Here is a 21,959-nt window from a genome sequence, read left to right on the forward strand (position 1 = left end):
GTCTACATGCAAACACCGCTTTGTTGTCTTGTCCTGCTGTATGGACTCTTGCACCTGGACTGCTGCTCTACAGTAAGACTATCAAATCTTGAGTGGCTTATTCATTAGTGACTAATGTAACACGTTTTTTTTTCTTTTCTTTGCCAAATTACAGCTCTTCCAGAAATGTTTCGGGGCTAAAGCAAAGCCACAGGTCAATGAAGACGAGTTTGAGATGGTTAAGATAGAACGTGATGGAGAAATTACAGACAGAGATGTGATAGTAAATTTCAGTAATGCAGAGGTTTAAAACATATGCACCCATAGGCTATGGTTTATGTATGTACTTTCAAATATTTTATAATAATTTATAATAGATATTTTTGCATCGTCACAAAGATTTGTTGGCAATTTAATTATACATGTAGAAATTAAAATGTTTTTTAATAAACTTTCTTTGTGTTTTCATTTGTGCCTCATATATTGATATTTACATTAATATTTAAGGAGTAGGCCTACACTGAGCCTCTTAAAAGAAGAGTTGCGACACACTTTAATCTCGTCGCCGCGTGGTCACGTGGTTTATGGAGCTCTCAATAGTTCCAAACTGTCAGTCTGTTTTAATGGATTTAAGCGGGTGGGACAGTGGCAGCAGCTTTATTTGCAACAAATTTCACTAAATAGCAACACAATATGTGCACTGATTACTATGTTAATTAAATGTATTGACAGTATTAATCAGTTTTGTGTGATTCATTTGACTAGGGAGTAGGTATAATGTGCAATTCATTAACAGTATGCATGCATTCATCTGTTTCTTATGCTTTTATGATCATTAGTACATACAAATGTCACATGATGTTAAGTAATTTATCAATAAATTATCAATAATTGAAAGTACATGCACCACAAAGAACGCTGAAAGATGAACAAGACACTTACACACATAAAGCCATTTTTATTTAGGAAAATAATATTTTGTTTCAAAAACATCTTTATACAAAAAGTTACTACCCCATCTATATTTTAGGGCAGTTTTGGCCTGGTGCTTAGAGAGTCGGACTCGCAACCAGGAGGTCGCCGGATCGATTCTCAGGGCCAGCAGGAAGTCACTAAAGTACCCTTGAGCAAGGTACCTAACCACGTGATAGCTGCCCACTGCTCACTGGATGGGTTTAATACAGAGGTCACATCATGTGTCATCATGTCTGAATAAAAGGTCGATTTCACTTTCCGCTATTCCATTCTTCCAACGGACGTATATGCGATTGTCGCAACTCTGTTTTTCAACGGCTCTGGGCCTACCTATATACAAATATATATCTACAAATGAATGATTTCTTAACATAAAATGTGTTTTAGATGTTAGGGCACGACAGTAGCTACTTGTCCATGCTTTATGCCTTAAAATGTTTAAATGTTGTAATTTCATGATGTAAAGTGTTTACTTCAGCTTAATCCTCCTCGTAACATGGCCCTGTTAACTATCAGTACTGTTTAACGTGTTGAAAACTTCTTGTAAGTCGCTTCAGATAAAAGTGTCTGTCTGCCAAATAAATATGAAAATTTAAAATGCACTTAAAGCGAGAATAAAAGCAGAAACCTGTTTTTACTGATCGACGGACAAAACAACCAATCGCAAACAGTCTTGTTAAAAGTCCCGCCCTTTACCTGCATATTGGCCAATCAGCTTATGTAAAAAAAACTTTCCCCGCCAACAGGCCAATCAGCAGCAGAAGCGACAACGCTGACCGGCTCGTGCATCTGCAGTAGCTCGTGTTCGTGTGTAGAAGAAGAGATTGAGTTTGTCAATACTGAGCTCTGAACAGCCAAACCGAACTGAAGCGGCTCATCTCAACTCTACAGCGGCTCATCTCTACTCTACAGCGGGCATATGGCGGACGAGGGCGTCGCTCAGATGTCGATCCGTGAGTTTAATCGTTCATGATGCTGGTGATGCCTCAATATCTGCAGAGAGTTGCGTCAGATTCACCCGCTTCCGTTATCACTTACTTTCTTGTACAGCTGCTTTGTAACAATGACATTGAAATAAAGTTGACTTTACGTCACTTGACTTAACGTCACTACACGCAACAGGCCGGGCGATTAATCGAATTAGTCGATTACTTTCCCTTTAATATCCATGTGGCGCGTGCGGCTATACCTCACTTATTCTTATCAGAGCAAAAGATCACACACACACACCCACACACACACCCACACACACACACACCCACACACACACCCACACACACACACACACACACACACACACACACAACCTTAATTCTAAATGTATACATTAAATAACAACATTGAATTGAATTGTCTATTATTCTAAATGTTCATAAATACTTGGTATTTTCTTTGGTTACCTAAATTAAGAGATAAGAAATGTTTCATTATAATAATACCCCACATTAACGTGGGCATATTTACACTACAAACCTTGTCAGTGATCTAAGAGGGCAAAAAATAAACAAAAACAAAATATTCGTTCAATAATCGCAATCGAGAGAAAATGTTCAAATAATTGACATTTTGATTTTAGGCCAAAAATGTTTGTTTATATTGTACACTATAAAACTGCATTCATACAGAACACTATACACTCCACTATAGTAAAACTGTATTTATATGGGACTCGATATACTAGACGAATGCTGTATTAATATATAACACGTTACTGTAAGATGTTGTGTTCATATAACACCTGCACTCCTCTATACCGATACTGTTATAATAAAATCAATACACTTTTCTAATGCTTTATACCTTACTATAAATACTGTTTTCATAAATAGCAGTAGACGTTTCTATACTTCATACTACACGTATATGATATACATCTTATACATCGTATAACATATTGTACACTCCACTTTACTAATACTGTATTCATATGGGTTGTGTCAGATTCATGATGTTTTCATATAACCTGCAGTACACTTCACTGTACAACTTCTTTAGTAGGTCAGTAATATATTATACATTAGTATATTCTACAAACACTGACTGCACAAGTATTTTTATTCTGGTTTGACCGGAAACACAGGCAATGGCCTTTTGGCACACACATGATTTATCATATGTGACAGATTAAGATATGATTTCTATAATCATGATTCATTTACATCTATTCACAGCGACTTGCACTGCATTTTAGTCTTTAACATGTCATATATTAGTATGAAAATGAATTTATTGACCTGTCCATTCTGTTTGTAGTGAAAAGACAGCTGGTTGAATTTAGTTGTTGTTTGTGTTGTAGGAGAGCTGTACGTGTCTGATAAACAGGGCAGTGATGTGGATGGAGATGGATCAGAGCAGAAGCCCTTCAAAGCGCCACTGAAGGTCAAACAACTTTTGTGTTTTCAAAAACATGGTTTATTATTTATTCATGTTTAATACGTTTCATCTCATTCTTATGTTATACTTTGTAAACATTATGTTCAGGCACTGATGTTTGCTGGAAAAGAACCGTTTCCCACCATCTATGTGGACTCACAGAAGGAAGGAGAGGTGTGTAGTGTTTAGCAGTGCATCGCATTTAAACTTAACAAACCCTATTAAAAATGTGGTAGTATTAAAAACCGTGTAAGTTTAGGCACAATTGTAATTATATTCTTGCAAAAATGAGAGTAATAACTATGATCGTAGTAACATTTCAATAATCCTTTACTGTGTGTACCTTTGTGTTGTAAGCGTTGGGCGGTGATCTCGAAGACTCAGATGAAAAATGCAAAGAAGCTCTTTCAGCGAGAGCAGATGAAGAGTGATGCTAAAGAAAAGAAGGAGGTATGTCTTAGTTTTCTGTTTCACTGTACAGACCATCACGCTGTATGTGTCATCTGGCGTCTGATCTTACCATTGACAGGCTGAAGACGCTGAGCGCAGGGAGAAGAATCTGGAAGAAGCTGTGAAGATCATCCTCGAGAACGACCCCAGCCTTCCCGAACCCAAAACTGTGAGTGTCACTGTACTGTACATCACAACAGATCACATCCGTTCTCATTTGTTTTTGCTAAGAATATAAAATGTCATAGTTGTCTGAAGAGATCACACCATCAGGGTTTTCATCTTCAGGTGAAGATCTATAAACTGGAGCCGCTCAGAGAGCAGAGGGTGAAGGTGTTTGGCTGGGTCCATCGCATACGAAGGCAAGGTGAGATCATTGTTTCGCTAACCCAAGCGACGGGAACAAAACTGTCACAGCTTTATTGGAACCGTTCACTTGTGACAGTGATGGTCAGTTATAGTTGAATTATTATTGTACAGAAACATTGTGACAGCAGAACGACCAATCAGAATCGTGTGTTTGAAATCAGATCATTAAATGTCGTCAGACAGGTCAGTGCTCTTACACTCAAAGTGTGTGGTAGTTCTCACATGATTGTTTTTGTTTGGTTTTTTCCAGGAAAGAACCTTCTGTTTATTGTTCTGCGCGATGGAACTGGATTCCTGCAGTGTGTTCTCACTGATAAACTGGTACTGTGTGTGTGTGTGTGTGTGTGTGTGTGTGTGTGTGTGTGTGTGTGTGTGTGTGTGTGTTTTGCATTGTGACATTAATAACAGGAATTCAATTAATAACAGTTGAAATTATCTTTCTTCTTTACTTGAGTTTCTTCTTTTTAATGTAATGTGAACACTACTGGGGGTGGGGTGCTTAAATGTGGGATAAATGATGTCATTTACATTTCTGTTTGAAATGTTAAAGGGTTAGTTCACGCAAAAAGGAAAATTCTGTCATCATTTCCTCACCTTGGAGTTTTTCCAAATCTGTATAAATTTCTTTGTTAAAACATTTATTTGGCAAAATCTGTCTGGTTATAAGCATTCTTCCCAATATCTTTATCTGTGTTCATCAGAAGAACAAAGACATTTATACACATTTGGAACAAATCCAAGGTGAGTAGATGATGACAGAATTTTATTATTTTTATATGATGTGTCCCTTTAAGTGACATTCAATTGTATACAGTATATATAAATGAGAAATGAGTGTGTGATGCTGAATGGACGTCTCTGTGTCTTGTGTAGTGTCAGTGTTATAATGGACTGGTTTTGTCGACGGAGAGCACCGTCGCTCTGTATGGAACACTGAAACCCGTTCCTGAAGGCAAACAGGTGAGAATTCACTCCAGTTATTCATTGGTGATCTTTATTTCTAAAAGAAAGCTCTTTGATTCCTAAGATGTCTTTCCTATCAATTATTCTGACACCCACCTTGTTTTTCTGTCGTTTTCTGTTTTCGTCAGGCTCCGGGCGGTCATGAGCTGCTCTGTGATTTCTGGGAGCTGCTGGGTTTGGCTCCAGCAGGGGGCGCTGATAATCTGCTGAACGAAGAGTCTGACGTCGACGTGCAGCTCAACAACAGACACATGATGATCCGTGGAGAAAGCGTCTCCAAAATCCTCAAAGTCCGATCCACCGTCACCCACTGCTTTAGGGAGCATTTCTTCAGCAGGGGATATTATGAGGTCACTGTGCTTATGTGACACATGCAACACTTATGACATTTTATTTAACAAAACATTTACTGATAAGCTTGGAGATTCTGAGCCAACCTTTTGTTTTATTTGACTAGCAGGTTACTTGGCCAATGATCTAAAAATGGTCTAGTATGGCTTTGGTGTTTTATTTACACCTTATTCAACATTATTATGTTTTCGCCACAATAATATCATTAGCTTGTGTGGCGGAGGCCTGTTTGTGACTTCCTTTGTGTAATTTTATGTTCAGATAACTCCGCCCACACTTGTGCAGACGCAGGTGGAGGGCGGCTCCACTCTCTTCGGTCTGAACTACTTTGGTGAGGATGCGTATTTGACGCAGTCGTCGCAGCTCTATCTGGAGACCTGCATCCCTGCGTTGGGTGACACCTTCTGCATCGCGCAGTCATACCGTGCCGAGCAGTCGCGCACGCGCAGACATCTGTCTGAGTGAGTCCAGTGACATCTAACACGCTGTCTTTATCATGAACCGTTCGTTCACAGATCACGGAATAAGAGTTGCTTCAGATGAATTGATCTGCTGAATGAAGAAATGTGTGTGTTTGGTTTGTCCTCAGGTACACCCACATCGAAGCCGAGTGTCCCTTTATGACCTTCGAGGATCTTCTGAACAGGTTGGAGGATCTGGTGTGTGATGTCGTGGACCGGGTCTTGAAGTCTCCCGCAGCGCCTCTGCTCTACGACCTGAACCCTGTACGACCTCAATGCATCATCCAACTTATCTGTGTAAGTGAAGAACCTGTAAGATAGTTTTAACGTTTGTAAAAATGTTTCTCGTGCAGGACTTCAAACCTCCCAAAAGGCCGTTCAAGAGGATGAACTACACTGAAGCCATCGATTGGCTCAGAGAACATGATGTGAAAAAAGACGACGGGACGTATTACGAGTTCGGAGAGGTTTGTGTTGTGTTGATTCCTCTGGTTTGATGTTGGTTTGATTAATTGTCATCAATACTTTTGAGTCTTAAATGGAATTTCCACTCCTTGTTCAGCGTCGAAATTATTTTCCTTTAGCAATGGCACATATTTATTGTAGCCTTTAAATAACCCTTTTGTTGTTACATTGTGGCAGGATATCCCAGAAGCCCCAGAGAGACTCATGACTGACTCCATTAATGAGACCATCCTGCTGTGTCGTTTCCCGGCGGAGATCAAATCATTCTACATGCAGCGCTGCGCCGATGACCGACGTCTCACTGAGTCGGTCAGAATCAGACCTGCTCTTCTAATATTACACAATCCAGCGGGCATCCACTTGTGAACAGTCTAGCGATCAAAGAATATAAACCTGAATTAAATATTCAAAATAAACATAAGTTAATATACAGATGAATAAAAGCATCGTAACGTTTTGAAATGTGTTGATATGTTTGTGTTGGTGACAGGTGGATGTGCTAATGCCAAACGTGGGGGAGATTGTGGGAGGCTCTATGCGTATCTGGGACGCTGAGGAGCTTTTGGAGGGGTATACGAGAGAGAAAATTGACCCCACACCTTACTACTGGTACACTGACCAGGTAACAGACAGATATAACCCTTTCACTGCATTAAAATCAAATATTATAGACTATTGTCAATGTAGTGTACCGGTAAGTGTTTTTCATTTTGAAAACATTTGAGGTGTGTAAGCATGTAACCCGTGTGTGTGTGTTACAGAGGAAGTACGGCACGTGTCCTCATGGAGGTTATGGTTTGGGTCTGGAACGCTTTCTCACCTGGCTGCTGAACCGTCATCACATCCGTGACGTTTGTCTGTACCCTCGTTTCATTCAGCGCTGCAGACCATGATCGCCACACACAAACACACACGTCCATGAGACCAACAAGCTAAAATTAAAATGCTGGTGTACTTTCATGTTTAGAGGAGAGACCATATTTATGTCATCAAGATTTCATCACAGTATGGTTTGAATGCTGACCTGCGTTGTACCACTGTTATATTCGTCTGTGGCATTATAAATAAAGAGATGATGAAAGCTCATGTTTTTGACTTTTGTTGTTTTTATTACAGCGAGTCTTATTGTGCACATCTCTACACTCTGGTAGAAAGTAAAGCATTTTAAAGTGATGTTGGCTAGTTAAGATTTTACTCATTTATTAAATGGCTGTGATAAGAAAAGTGACGTGACTTTGTTAAGAAATCGTGTTTAGTAAAGTAAATAAACAGGTTATATTGTACCGCTTCCAGCAGAACCTGTTACAACCTGAAGTTGCTGTTAAAAACACTCGCTTCTTTAAAACTCAACGAACACACTTTTATTAGGGATTAATTCATTTAAAATAAATCAAAATCAAATTTAAGAAGAAATTAGCTTTCACCTGCGGATAGAATACAGGATATTTAGCGTTTTACATACAACACAATTACATATGTAATAAACGTTTATGTGTAAATGTGACATTATTGGTCAAATAAACAATCTAGTTAATAATTTTATTATTTTATAAATTAAAATGTTTCTACGGTTTTTTATTCCATGCGGATCTGACAAACAGAGCGCTTTTCATTGGACCGCTAAGCTCCGACGTCACACGTCCTCGTCTCCTGGCGTGCTAAAGGGCGTGTCGTCGGGCGGAGCAATGAGACGTCATCACGCATTGAAAACAGTGACACTGGTAACCAACAGTTCTATATCGGAATTTGAGCGTTTAAGAGAACCACAGGAGACAAATAACATCTTTAATTCTGCAGCTTGACTGTTTCTGACTGTGTTTCAATTGAAAGAGAAATTTCCTCACAGCTGGGAAAAATGGCAGTTCTGGGTAGCGCGTGCCGGCTCGTGCAGCGTAAGTGCTTTTATCACTCCAAATACACACAAGACATGCGTTCACTCAAATGATTATATAACGTTAATCGTTTACGCGACTAATCCTGCAGAATTAACAGCATGACGGCTGGAATGACATGAACAATCATTGTGAAGGTTAAAATGTCTCCGTGTTTTCTTACGGCAGTTTTACGCACAAAGCGCGCGTTTTCATTTCCGCGTTCATGTGTGATTAGCGACACGTTATGCGTGATGTTTAAATTCACGAATCGTCAACAAAAAGCAGGAGATAAAGTTATACGTCATGTTACACAACGCATGCTTTTACAACTTGCGTAACTTGCGCCAACAGCGACGCCATGCGGCCGAGTGACGCTCTCGCGCTGTGTTGTAATGTAGAAAATTAAAAAGACTCAAGTAAAGTACTTTCGGGAGAACAGATATGAACTTAAATTGAGTCTTTATATTTATGCTCTTCAGTCTTTACATTTTTGCTGACTTTTACTTTCATTCCACTACATTTCCTGAACAAAATGTATAGTTTTCTCTTCTCTTTCGTTACTACAAAATAAAAGCATGGAAACAGAAGAGAAGACAGCTCTATTAAAGAGAAACAGCACATTGAGTTTCATTAAATGATCATATGACACAGATGTTAATGTGAGGGAAAGAAAGAAGTAAGGGGAGGGAATAATCCTTTAATAAAGATGTGCTTTCTGAACTTGTATTTTGATAGTTTAGCAATGTAGATCCAGATTAAAGCACCGAGCTTGAGACAGAGCTTTTTCAAAGTTGTAAATATCTATGTAAGCATCATTTTTAACTTTATGCTAAAGAAAATAATTTTTTTAACAACGTTTGCTTCAACTTTACTGTAAACACTTCCATAGATTTCCTAGATAAAGTACTTTTGATACTTAAGTACAATATTTATCTGATACTTTAAGTCATATTCTAAAAGGCCACTCTTACTTCCGCCAAAGTCATTTTCTGGCAATATATTTGTACTTTTACTCAAGAATGTCTTTATGGTACTTTATACATCACTTGAGGCTACTGCAGCCATATTGTGTTACATGACAAATGTAAAAAAATACATATTTTATTAAGTGTTTGATATTATTTTTATGCATTTACAATGGATGGAAAGTTCGTTATGATTCAGATTATGTTTTTGTCATTATAATATATTGAAAAAATTCCACTACTTTTAAGGAGGAAGAGGAACATTCTTAAATAATCATAATTTAATAATCACAATCATAACTGAAGAATCATTTAAATACTATAATATAATATTTTTTCATCTTGATTATGATAGTATTTACTAAAGGAGGGTCATTGTGTACTACGGTATTCTGAAAAAATGTGCTTATTCTTTTATGGTTGTGTACTTTAGGTGGTTCATTTATTCTGAACACGATTATCATGTAAAGTCTCAAATCTTTTTTAATTCTTTGAGGAATGTAATCCTCCACAGATTTGAGTTTTTTGTATATTTCTTTCCTGTAGTTCAGTGGTAAGAGCATTGTGTTAACAACGCAGGTTGTGGGTTGGATCTCATGGGATTCCAGATACTGTAATGTAAATCGCTTTGAATAAAAGCGTCTGCTAAATGTAAATGTAAATCAGTTTTAATGCGCATTAGACTTAATGTTTAACTGTTCCATGTGTGTTAAAGGATCGATCACATGTGTTTGTTTCTGCAGTGGTCAGACGCAGCCCATCGGGTTTGTGCATGAGCCTGTTTCCCAGACAACAGTCGACAGCCGCAGCAGCTGCGTTTGCCAGTTCACCCACTCCAGAGACTCAGGAGAACAGGTCTGAGATCAGTCTCTCTCTCTCTCTCTCTCTCTCTCTCTCTGTCCTGCAGGGAAATCATGCGATCACACTGGGAAATCTGCACAGGTCAAATGAACAAAATTAGAACCAGCAACACCATTTAAAAGCTCATTTTTTTATTCCTTTTAGACCCGTCAACCAAATAAAGATCAAGAAGAGGCTGTGAAATAACTCACTGTCGTCTTGCCATCGGCTCTTTGTCCTGTTCAGATGTCTCGTTGGTTTAATTAGAAAGTGACCTATTTGTGATAAAACTAGAAATGTCCCCTAAAAATGAATAATTTGAACGGTTATACCAATGAACCAAAAGTTGTCAAACATTAATGTATTTAGCAGATGCAGACATGGTAACTACACTTTTTATTAAAACCTTGCTTCATTTTTTTTTAAGGGATATTCAGAAAGTCAATTGTTACTCTGTTACTGCCTGATTGAAATATTATGTTAAAACTCTAAAACATAAAAATGTTTGTCTATTTAATTGGCAGGAAACCAAAAACAGGGATTCTGATGTTGAATATGGGCGGCCCAGAGAAACTCGAAGACGTTCATGATTTTCTCTTACGACTTTTCATGGACACTGACCTCATGAAACTTCCTGTACAAAAGTAAAAACAACTTAACTTTAAAGTATTAACACAAATGAGTTCTATCCAACTACAGAAGTTTAATTCTTTACAGTTATGACTTAACATGCCATCAGATTCAACCATATTTACTGCTAATACAGACGTCTGGTCTCGATGTGCATGATATACTCAATTCATGTTAAAGAAACTTAGTCTTTCTAATCTTTCGTTAAGAATATGTTTTACTCGCATTAAAGTACTTTAAAGCTGTGGAAAAAACTCCACTTTCATAACTTTACAAATCTTCCATCTGTTATAGTAAACTGGGCCCGTTCATAGCCAAACGCCGCACCCCGAAGATCCAAGAGCAATACAGTAAGATCGGAGGAGGGTCTCCTATCAAGGCCTGGACCACCATGCAGGGGGAAGGGATGGTGAAACTTTTAGACGAGATGTGTCCAGAAAGCGGTGAGTGTTTGTGCTTATCTGACTAACTGTCATTGTAAACCGCAACAGGATGATTCTGTTGACCGCTGATAAAAACACACACAGAGAAAAGCCCTCGGGTGTGTTTGTGTGATAGATTAAACCCAGAGGAGTGTCTCTCACACCCATGATTCACACACACACACACACCACAGATAACACAACGCGCAGGACACTGGACCGGTGTCAACTCCTGTATGAGTTTGACAGAAACATGCTGTGTTTAAACTGGCTGAATAATCTCTCTCTCTCTCTCTCTCTGTAACCCTGAACACCCGAGTGAGAGAGATGAAGAACTATACTCAAAAGTATACCGTGTTATTTAGTGTTATAAAGTAATAAACGTGATGAGATATGAATGAACACTAATATGTTAATGAATGATGTGTAATGAATCTGTGTTTGTGTAGCTCCTCATAAGTTCTACATTGGTTTCCGGTACGTTCAACCTCTGACTGAAGATGCTGTAGAACAGATGGAGAAAGATGGAGTAGAGCGAGCCGTCGCCTTCACACAGTATCCACAATACAGCTGCTCCACAACCGGTACACACAGCATATCTAAACACTACTAGATACAACGTTTACTTGAATTAGCCTTAAGAATTGAGACTCACTAATTGATAGATTGATATAGTCAGTAATACAGAGACATTTTGTGTGTGCGTGTGTGTGTGTGTGTAGGCAGCAGTCTGAATGCCATCTACAGATACTACAGTAACCGTGGCGACAGGCCGAAGATGCGCTGGAGTGTGATTGACAGGTGGCCGACACACCCCCTTCTGATCGAGGTAACCCGTGGACTGTACTCTAGTCTCTGAATGTGGACACTTCACAGATTTATACAGTTTTTCATCGATTCTCATGACTTTAGTTCTGTAGTTCACAGCTGTGACCTAATCTAGTTCAGAACTGCAGAATCACAGCCCATAAAATACAAATCCAGAGCCAACATTTCTCCTGGGATTTTGATTCAGTTTTCAAGTACAAAAACAACAAAACTAGCATGGCGTTTAGTTTGTTTAATCAAATGTACCCTCTTAAAATATATTATTAATAATTTCTTCTATTAAAAATAGTTTTTAATGCTTCTGATATTGAGTCCAGCAGAGAACACGCTTGAAGTGTTTTTATGAATATCATGTTCATACCATAAGCAAACAGCAAAACTGATCTAAGCGAACTTGAGGGTCAGTGAGTGCGTTTACATGCACAAAATAAACTATCAAAAATCAGCTTAAAAACAAACCAGTTTTCACATGTTTATATGCACAGTTATAAACCGGCTCTGCAGAAAACAGCGTTAACATTGAAGTTTGACACTTGCAAGGTTTCTTGTATGCAGTGATGTCACCATCGATAGTCTGTTTAGTCATTTAAAAAAGCATGAAAACAGATGTACAGAAGTGTGTTTGTTTTCTTGTTTTTTCAGTGTTTTGCAGAACATGTTCGTAATGAACTGGAGAAGTTTCCTCCGGAGAAGCGTAATGATGTGGTGATCCTGTTCTCCGCTCACTCTCTGCCCATGTCTGTGAGTAACACAACTTCATATCGAACGCACAACACAATCATATGTTCAGCAGTAATATAACAGATCTGTTGTTGTTGAGGTGGTGAACAGGGGCGATCCGTATCCTCAGGAGGTGGGAGCGACGGTTCAGAGGGTCATGGATCGGCTGGGTCACTGTAACCCGTACAGACTCGTCTGGCAGTCAAAGGTCAGAATGAAATTTGATTATCGCAGATAATTTGTGATTACAGAAGTGAATCTTAACTGAGCTGGTAAACCCGGGGGTGATGTGCTGTAACTGCGTGTGTGTGAGATGATGATGATGATGATGATGTGGAGGTGATTTGTGTCTCGTGTAGGTGGGGCCGATGGCGTGGTTGGGTCCACAGACTGATGATGTCATCAAGGGTTTGTGTCAGCGTGGGAAGAAGAATCTCCTGCTGGTGCCCATCGCCTTCACCAGCGACCACATTGAGACGCTGCATGAACTTGACATCGAGTACTCGCAGATCCTCGGAGAGGAGGTGTGTGTTTGTCAAAATACCGTGTATAATTTAATATAGTTAACCTGCCATCCTGGTCAAATCTCATTTAAACCTGTAAATCAATCAGAGTTTTAGTTCTTTATTTAATTTAAAGCTTCAATGTGCAACTTTCTTTAGTTAAAAAAACTTTGCTGTTTTAAGCATTTGCTCAATAAAAATAGTGTTGACAACCGTCTCTCTCTGTAACATGATTCGAACCAGTAAGCTTAAAATAATCATTCATAATTTGAGCTGTCCGGTAGGATTTCGTGAGCGAAAAGAAAAATATGTAACCTGCGGTTGAGTCTTTCAAATAGAGATGGTAACCGAGAGGTGAAATGTAATTTATATAATATCTTTGATGACACAAAATATTATTTATGAAATATAATAATATGAAATAAACTTTGGAGAAAAGGGTTTGATGTTGATCATGTCTATTTGAGACCGTAATTAAAATATCTTTCATAGTAAAAATACAACATTCACTCGTGAAAAAGTAGTAAATTGTAGTAATGACATCACTTTCTACAACTATAGTAAATTGATAAACTAATAAATATTGTTATGTACTCTTATGTTTAGAATTTCAATTTGACCACAGTTTAACTAAATATCTATCTATATTTATAAGTAAATATAGGGGCTGGTTCATGTCTTTTTACGTGATCATGATCCAAATAATGATTTAATCCACGCAGGCCATAAAACAAACAGTGTGAAGTGTTAAACTTTTCAACTCTCAATGGTGTGTGTTGTGAACTCCAGTGCAGCAGAGAGATCTTTGACCTTTAACCTCACCATCCTCTCATATCTGAGAACCATCGATCACACTTTCACTTCTGAGGATGATGATGTGTGTGGGTGTTTGCCCTGCAGCTAGCATTAAAGGGTCTGAAGTTTCCTCTCTCTCTTTCTCACCTGCGCATCGATCGGTCGTCCCTGCGCTGGCCGTGGATCTGACCTGCAGACAGCAGCACATTTCTCTCTCATTCTCTCCATCTGTGCTGCTTCTGTCTTAACAAGCTCTCTTACGTATCATTTCATTACGAATTATTTGTTTAAATCCTTTTTCTTTTCGGATTTAAATTGGATTTTGCGATTTTCAGGTTCAGCTCCCACATTGAAATGTTTGCAGTTTATCTCTGATAATGTGAAGTGATGAATTGTGCACAAGATGTGTTTTTGATGTAATGAATTGTGTGTTTTAGTGTGGTGTGGAGAACATCAGGAGGGCAGAATCTCTGAATGGAAATCCTCTGTTTTTCAGGGTAAGAACACAAAGAACTGTTTGTAATGTACTTCATGCACATGTATGATGTATGTTCCTGATCAACCACTACAGCTTCTTCAATATTTTAGCTGACCTCACAGCAACGCATTCTGGGATTGTTTGATGAATATAAATCTCTCTGTTTGTCTTACAGGCGCTGGCTGATCTGGTTCAGTCTCATCTGAAGTCTAATGAGCAGTGTTCTCGTCAGCTCAGCCTCCGCTGTCCGCTCTGTGTCAACCCCACCTGCGGTCAGACCAAAGCCTTCTTTGCCAACCAGTAACTCTGACCCTTGACCTGTCAGAAGAGTGACTTCACGTCTGATGTGACGGGTTCAGGTCCAGATTGTGTGCTCTTGTATACCCGGGTATACATTCCACAGAAAACATCATCCTCCTCAACGCTTGTCTGTCTGCATGCTTTTGCTACAACGCTTGTCTTCCTTCCATCAAACTAAAGTCAGTGTGGAACAAATAAACATCATTTTCTAACGGTGCTAATATTCACGCGTGTGCAGTGGTGCTGGTTTTAAAGGGACAGTTCACACAAACATGAAGCGCGTATGACATACTATCATTTCTGCAACGGTGTGAATGTTTCATTCCTTCATAAACCGAGCATTAAAGCAGTCCTTAGGAGAAAACATACTTCATATGACTGTAGGCTTGTGCGAGAAACTGATGAAAATCTGCAAACATAGCCTGCAAACATATGAACTTCTGCTGCGATGCTCGTCTGAAGTATGAGACTAGTGTGTCATGTAAAGATTCAGTTGAACTGTTGCTTTAAAATAATCTGCTGCACATCATCCCTCACCCGTGCCTCGTTCTCCATGCCGATCGGCGTCTTTCTGCTCAGCGCCTTCAGAATCTCGTGCCTTCTCGCTGCGGTGCATGAAATGCAGCTCAATGCTGTGATGAACGCTGTGTGTTTTAAACGTGTGAAGTAGCCCAACATGATGTCTCTCTCTTTCTCTCTGTATGGCGTGTGTGATCTGTGTTTGAATAAAGCCACAGCCATGTCCTATTTAACTTGAATAAATGAATCAAATTGTTTTGAGATATTGTAACACAATCTGTTTAATCAAAGTAGACTTAACTACACAAATGAGTATGAAGAAATATACCATATAATGTCAATCATTTGTTTTGTTTTTGACTTTACAGTAATGAGAGCTTAGGCAAAAAGGGAGCTTAATCATCATTAAAGTGATATCACAGTGGGACAAATGTTCACGGTACTAAAACAAAATTCATTTTCAATGACCAAAATATAATTTCTTTCTTTTCTTTTGGGGTGAAGTGACTGTACATGAGATTCACACACAAACACACTGTTGTTGATTAAGTGAAGAAAGATTGGCTGGCCCGGACCCAATAACCCATCCACACACAGAGAGAGAGAGAGTGTGTGTGTGTGTGTGTGTGTGTGATGCTCTGGGGGTGTAAGTCTCCTGGTAATTGAAAAGTGGAACGCTGGCCGCACTGGTTTTGTGACCTCTAATTGAGAGCGAGCATTGATTTCTTAAGAGAGCGAACGAGAAAGCCGGAGAGAGACTGTCGGGATAGGGGGAGGCTGCAGAAAAGAGAAATGAACGAGTGAGTGATTTTGTTGGTGGAGAGACTGATCAGATGAGCGATTGGAAAGGACAGATCTGCTGAAGGACCGAGAGAGAGAAAGGAGTGGATGGAGAAATCAGATTTGTTTTACACCCAGAAATGTTTGGTTTGTGACTATCAGGAGAAGATGTCAGTCGATGTGTTCAGATCTGATGTTTGGTCACAATCTTTTTAAGAAATGATTACTGGCACGACACCTGTGTTCTAGAATGACCCAGTTCATGATTTTCTTATGAAATAGTTCATGTTGTTTTGGATTATTCGTGTGACGTCCGGCCGGTCTGATCCTGTATACATTTAGAAACTGAATATAAACAATATGTTAAGCTGTTAGATACCTCATGGTATCAGATTTGTGTTATTTGTATGCAGTAATGCCAATTGGTGACACTTAAATATTATAGAAGTCAAGGGACTATCTTCTTTTTTTCTTTTGATTTGGGGATGAAAATCACCTGACATTTCTTTGTGAGATGTTCTTATTTAGATTGAACTGAATGCTTGTGTTTTGGTTTATTTTCCTTCATGTGTCTTGCTTCAGTGTTTATTCTAGACACATCACACTGACTACAGATTCTAGTTTTACACTGAAATAAAAACACGAGAAACTACTGTATCATCTGATCTCTTGACACTCAGATGAAGAGACAAAAAACATGCTTCCAACTGAGACTCCAAGAGAAAACATCTGCCTCAACATTTTCCAATCAGATTTCAGACGCAGTTGTTGATGTATTTAACTCGCCATGATGTTTGAGTGACAGGAGTCTGTGAATGCACTTGTTTTGCATCTGTATTTAGTCAAAATAAACTGATTTGTTTGAACTTCAAAACCGTCGTCATGTATTTGGGAAATGTTTGGTCAAAAGTGATGTTTATTTTTGCCAAAGAACAGTAAACGTTGAAGAATATGGACATGTCGGTTTAAAGGTGCACCAACACTTTTTTTAATTGGCATGTAACTAGTAAAAATGTTTGGTGTTATTTGGAGGGATTTGTGTGGCACATGTGCCTTTTCCACTTCTTGTCATCAGCGACTTCTGACTCTGTATATCAGCATAGCAGTGATGAATATATGAACGAATACACAAAAAATCCAAGATATTAGAGAAAAAACTATAACTTAACATCTAAATCAACAACATGCATGCTAGACTCTATACCTACAAATCTACTGAAAGAGATGCTCCCAGAAATTATAGATCCTCCTCTTAGGATTAATAACTCATCTCCGACATTAGGACATGTGCCTAAAGCATATAAGGAGGCCCTTTGTAAAAAAAACAATCTCGACCCTGGAGAACTAATTAACTACAGACCTATATCCAAAAAGTTGTCTCAACTCAATTATGTTCCTTCCGATTTCCTTTTGGTGTCTGACCGTTTTTGGCGTCTGACTGAGGTTGTATCTCCTTATTGGTGCTGCTAGATCTTAATGCTGCATTCGACACCATTGACCACAGCACGCTCCTACATAGACGGCATTAAAGGAAAAGCTTTGAAAGGGTTTAGATCTTATTTATGTGACCGTTTTCAATATGTAGCAATAAACACTAAGATGTCACGCAAATCGCAAGTCCAGTACGGTGTACCACAGGGCGCCTTCTTAGGGCTCATGCTCTTCTCATTATACATGCTACCTCTAGGAGATATAATAAAGCTACACAGAGTTCGCTTTCACTGTTATGATGATGATACGCAACTTTATATTTCCTCTTAAGCCTCATGAAACACAGCAATTCCATCGAATAGTGGAATGCATAGTCGATATAAAAAAGTGGATGAGTAGCAATTTGTAATTACTGAACTCGGACCAAAAACCGCCTTACGTATCAACCAAGAATACTGCTTAACTATTGATGGATGTTCCATAAAACCTCATCTTCAGCAAAGAATCTTGGTCCAAAATGCGGCAGCTCAAGTTCTTACACGTACAAAAAAGTATGAGCATATTAGCCCGGTTCAGTCAACCTTGCAGTGGTTACCTATAAAGCGTCGCATTAACTTTAAAATCTTGCTTATTGCAGGTCATGACTGAAAGGCCCTTGAGCAAGACACCTTACCCCTGATCGCTCTGCAGTAATGTGACACTGTAAAAAAATTACTTGTACGTCGCTTTGGATAAAAGCGTCTGCCAAATGAACAAATGTAAATGTAGACCTGACAAAAGCTGAGATGATAGAGCTGGATAAAGAAGGACGCGGCGAATTGACATGTTTTCACAAAAATTTCAGCTGCTATTAGATTATTAAAGATAATCTTAAATAAATGTTGTTATTTTGCCTTGTTGTGCAGCACCGTCGAGCTTGTGCAGAGGCTGCAGTTTTTCCCAGAGGGGGACTGGAATCCCCTGGTCAGGCCTGATGGTTTCCCTCTGAGGTTTCTTTTCCTCCAATGGAGTTTTGCGTTCCTCGCCACCGTTTGCAGACTGTTTTGTACTGTTTGTCTGGTGTGGGGGGGCTGCTAGAATTTTAAAGTTTGATTCAATTAACACTGCATATAGGAATTTATAGACTGTCTGATATTTGACCTGTTTTTCTCTCTCCTTATCCTGGGTGTGTGGTTCTAGGTGATGGCCCCTGTGCATGTGTGTGTGTGTCTGCTTGTGTTGGTGCGTGTTGTGTGGAGTGTTTGTGTGTCTGAATCTGTCTGTCTGTGTCTGTCTTCTGTGTTTTCACCTTTTTTAGTTTTGACTTGCATAACTTTATATGTTTTGCCTGAACAGCTGCATTGTAACAATATATATTTTAAAAAGCGCTATATAAATAAAGTTAACTTGACTTGACTTCTGTATTAAAAATGAACGTCTGCTGTACCCGCCGACGATATTTGCTTTGATTGGCGTCTGCCTCTCGACCGCATGCGAGTCTGAACGGTCTCTTAATGTCAAATCTTATCTTTTGGCCCTCATCCTTCACACGAGTAATGAAAAGCCAAATGTCACCTGATAAACAGGACCATGAACGTCTGTTACCCCGGCAACTGTGAAAGAAACCAGAATCAAGCCACTTACCAGCATGTCTGCCTTGAGAAGCTAGTAGTAAACAAAACTTGTGTACTTAAAGTCGACTACTGTTACACTAAAACTTTTATAAACGAATAGTCTACTTCCTACTTGACAAATATGCAGTTAAAATTTACTGTAGTAAAATGAACTTGAATAGACGGTTTGAGACAACACAAACAAACGTAACTGTGCATGCACACGTTCATGGACTGCCCTAAACGTCATGTCGATTATTTCTAACAACAAGCAAAAGAAACTGAGAAGAACGTCACTTGGCTAAACTTGCCTCTTCAATACTTTTAATTTAGACTGCGATACTAAATGTACCACAAAGTTTCTTAAAATGCAACCAAACTACAACATTTTTTATTTATAAAATGAACATACAACAAAATTTTACAAATCATTTATTTAAATAAATTATTATACAACAAAACAATAATATAAGTTTAATATTAACAAAAATGAAATAAGACACTGACCAAACACAGACCGGAAATGAACTGCAGTCCCGGAGCGCGCGCCCGATGAAACCATCTATATGATTTTTTTGTTAATATATTTCTAGGAGGAGAACTCATGGATGTAAATGAACACAGACAGCAGGTTTTGTTGTGAATCAAGGTAATTTATTGAAGAGCATGAGAGCACAGCAGCACTACCATCAGATGATAGTGAAGAAAAACACAAGAGCGAACAAACAGCATGACACACTAATGCCATGATACAGTGTACCGCGGTAAAACACACAAACAGAATGAGCTGAGATGTTCGATTGCTCAGGTTAGCAACAACTTTCAACATCCAAAATTTCCTTTACGTGAAACATTCAACAATGTGGTTGAATTAAAATCGTCTCCGTTATTGATGTTTTTTATTCAAACAGATTTTAATATTGCACAGATGAGAGGCTGAAATAATCCGACCTGACTGCAAGAAAGTTTATACACTGACATGATGGAAGAAATGATGGAGGATCCAGAAATGAAAACTAGTCTTACTGTATATGCAAAATAAAGTACTTCATCTTGTTTCTGGTATCATCTGATCTCAGAGATTTTTATTTGAAATTGAAAACAATCAAAATGAAAAATAAACAGCATTGAAGCTTTAAAAAAAATAATATTAGGCTTAAAGTTGAAAGTTTTACACGATAATGAGTTAAAATGTATAATCTGGTATTTGACCTTCTGTCAGTAAAATATTTCATTTGGAACATGTCAAATCAAATGCTATAAACTTTGAAACCCAGTTTTCTGTGTCTTCGTGTATTTGTGTTGATGTTCACTAGATTCAAGGACATTTGAACACACATTCATTCAATTATACAGATACCATAGAAACTACAGCCGACATGTGAACTGGACAGTAACTACTTGTACATTCTTCGGTTGAATCTTTGCGAAATTTCACCTCGGTGATATTTTAGATTTATGGAAGCTTGGATTTTAACACTGAAAGATGTTTCCTTTCCTCAACAATAAAACAAAGTAAAGCATACAGTCATACACAGGACAGATTTTATTGTTGTGATTCATGAAAGCAAAACGTTCAAGAATAAAATCACATGTTCTCTTTATTTACGGTCAAACATGTTGTGGAAGAACATGAATGTTTGTTTGATTCAGAATATTTTGATCAACATTTTGATTCCAACATCAACAATCCTTTTAGACACGTATATGATTCAACAAACCAACAAGTGAACAAACGTCAATGAAAATGAAATGAAAACAATGCATTTGGTAAAAAAATAGATGTTTGGAATACAATCTATAACTTGTCACCGGGTCAAACTTTACATCCACTTCTTTGGAAAGAACTCAGTTGGTCGACGTCATTTGAAATCACACGACTCCACACGTCTTTCATCTACAAGAATCTTTATGTTTTGGATCCTGATGTTCCATAATACGTTTGTATGCGGTTCGTTGTAAAATAAAGGTTGTTTCGATTGTCTGTTAGATTTCATCCTGTGGAAGAACTGTAAATGAAAACTAGAAACCACCAAGATTGTTTTGTTTGACTCCATTTATATGACCAGTCCAAATTACCGGTAGGTGTGAATTTCGAATCCAGTGTCCAAACGGATCAGGAAAAGGTACATTAGTATAGAATCACATCAGTTTGATTCAGTTTTACGTGGGTTGGTTTGATTCACTTCCACTAATTTATACAGTACACAACAAAAGAACGGCATAAACCCATCTGATCGGTGTTTCTGTACACATCTGAACAGGAATGACTTCAGGCCTACATGCAAAAATGAGATGATCCTTCGAACTGAAAGCTATTGAAAGACAATGCATTACACCACGAGCAAGAAAAGTTGCAGACGTTGTTCATGCAAAAATCAAAATGACGGATGCCGGAATTCTGCATTTCCACGCACGTGACGAGAAATAAAAGACGAACAGATGGTGAAAATGAAATCGATGTGAACTGTACAACAGACGTGATGCTTATTTCTTCGGAAGTGTGAACGTTGTAAACCTCAGGCTCGTTCAAACAACCAATCAAAAAATAACAGCTGCGTGAAGAACATGAGCCGTCCATCGTTAAAAAAAAGAAAAGAAAAGAACGAATCAGCATTTCATCAACAAAAATATCTTGCACCACAAACACGTGTGCAAGTTGTCACACGAAGAGAGAAAAAGACAAGCATTGTGTTTTTCGTAAGCGAACCTCAGCTATTACAAAAATCACAACTTAACATGTATAAAGCTTTTTTTCTTGGTTTAAGTCACAGTTACTAAAAATAAGAGTACGTGAATAATTTAATACATACGCTATAATATCAATACCCTAACACTATATTCTATGAGGTATATCCGAGAAAAATTTTGGTAAGAAAAGCGCGGTCTGCGCGTC

The 21,959-nt window shown here is 38.4% G+C and overlaps 2 protein-coding genes across 4 annotated transcripts; both read left to right on the forward strand.

The window, feature by feature from the left end:
• The first annotated feature begins 1,699 nt into the window (after positions 1-1,699).
• Positions 1,700-7,484, forward strand: nars1 (asparaginyl-tRNA synthetase 1). Its single transcript, XM_079487168.1, has 15 exons — positions 1,700-1,907; positions 3,251-3,333; positions 3,436-3,501; positions 3,685-3,777; positions 3,857-3,946; positions 4,066-4,144; positions 4,397-4,467; positions 5,020-5,106; positions 5,238-5,459; positions 5,722-5,921; positions 6,050-6,185; positions 6,275-6,388; positions 6,564-6,695; positions 6,877-7,008; positions 7,148-7,484. Exons 1-15 carry the CDS (start codon positions 1,874-1,876, stop codon positions 7,277-7,279), a joined length of 1,671 nt encoding a protein of 556 aa, XP_079343294.1. The 5' UTR covers positions 1,700-1,873; the 3' UTR covers positions 7,280-7,484.
• A 569-nt stretch (positions 7,485-8,053) lies between these two features.
• fech (ferrochelatase) lies at positions 8,054-16,910 on the forward strand. Of its 3 annotated transcripts, none has more exons than XM_079487422.1 (12): positions 8,056-8,107; positions 8,184-8,278; positions 9,969-10,080; positions 10,590-10,709; positions 10,990-11,138; positions 11,567-11,701; positions 11,840-11,946; positions 12,588-12,686; positions 12,766-12,873; positions 13,025-13,189; positions 14,401-14,460; positions 14,617-16,910. In XM_079487422.1, exons 2-12 carry the CDS (start codon positions 8,242-8,244, stop codon positions 14,743-14,745), a joined length of 1,221 nt encoding a protein of 406 aa, XP_079343548.1. In that variant the 5' UTR covers positions 8,056-8,107; positions 8,184-8,241; the 3' UTR covers positions 14,746-16,910. The 3 variants fall into 3 exon arrangements, with proteins under 3 accessions (XP_079343547.1, XP_079343548.1, XP_079343549.1); XM_079487423.1 differs by having other exon boundaries at positions 8,062-8,107; positions 8,217-8,278; XM_079487421.1 differs by having other exon boundaries at positions 8,054-8,278.
• The last annotated feature ends 5,049 nt before the right edge of the window (positions 16,911-21,959 follow it).

This window comes from Barbatula barbatula (assembly GCF_947034865.1).
Source record: "Barbatula barbatula genome assembly, chromosome: 22".
NCBI lineage: Eukaryota > Metazoa > Chordata > Actinopteri > Cypriniformes > Nemacheilidae > Barbatula > Barbatula barbatula.

Bases quoted from the DNA above. Each gene is read 5' to 3' on its own strand.
- nars1 (XM_079487168.1), top strand. From the start codon at position 1,874: ATGGCGGACGAGGGCGTCGCTCAGATGTCGATCC. The intron at 4,468-5,019 runs GTACTGTGTGTG...TGTCTTGTGTAG, and splicing joins GTGTTCTCACTGATAAACTG to TGTCAGTGTTATAATGGACT. The intron at 7,009-7,147 runs GTAACAGACAGA...TGTGTGTTACAG, and splicing joins ACTACTGGTACACTGACCAG to AGGAAGTACGGCACGTGTCC.
- fech (XM_079487421.1), top strand. From the start codon at position 8,242: ATGGCAGTTCTGGGTAGCGCGTGCCGGCTCGTGCAGC. The intron at 10,081-10,589 runs GTCTGAGATCAG...TTTAATTGGCAG, and splicing joins CCAGAGACTCAGGAGAACAG to GAAACCAAAAACAGGGATTC. The intron at 14,461-14,616 runs GTAAGAACACAA...TTTGTCTTACAG, and splicing joins GAAATCCTCTGTTTTTCAGG to GCGCTGGCTGATCTGGTTCA.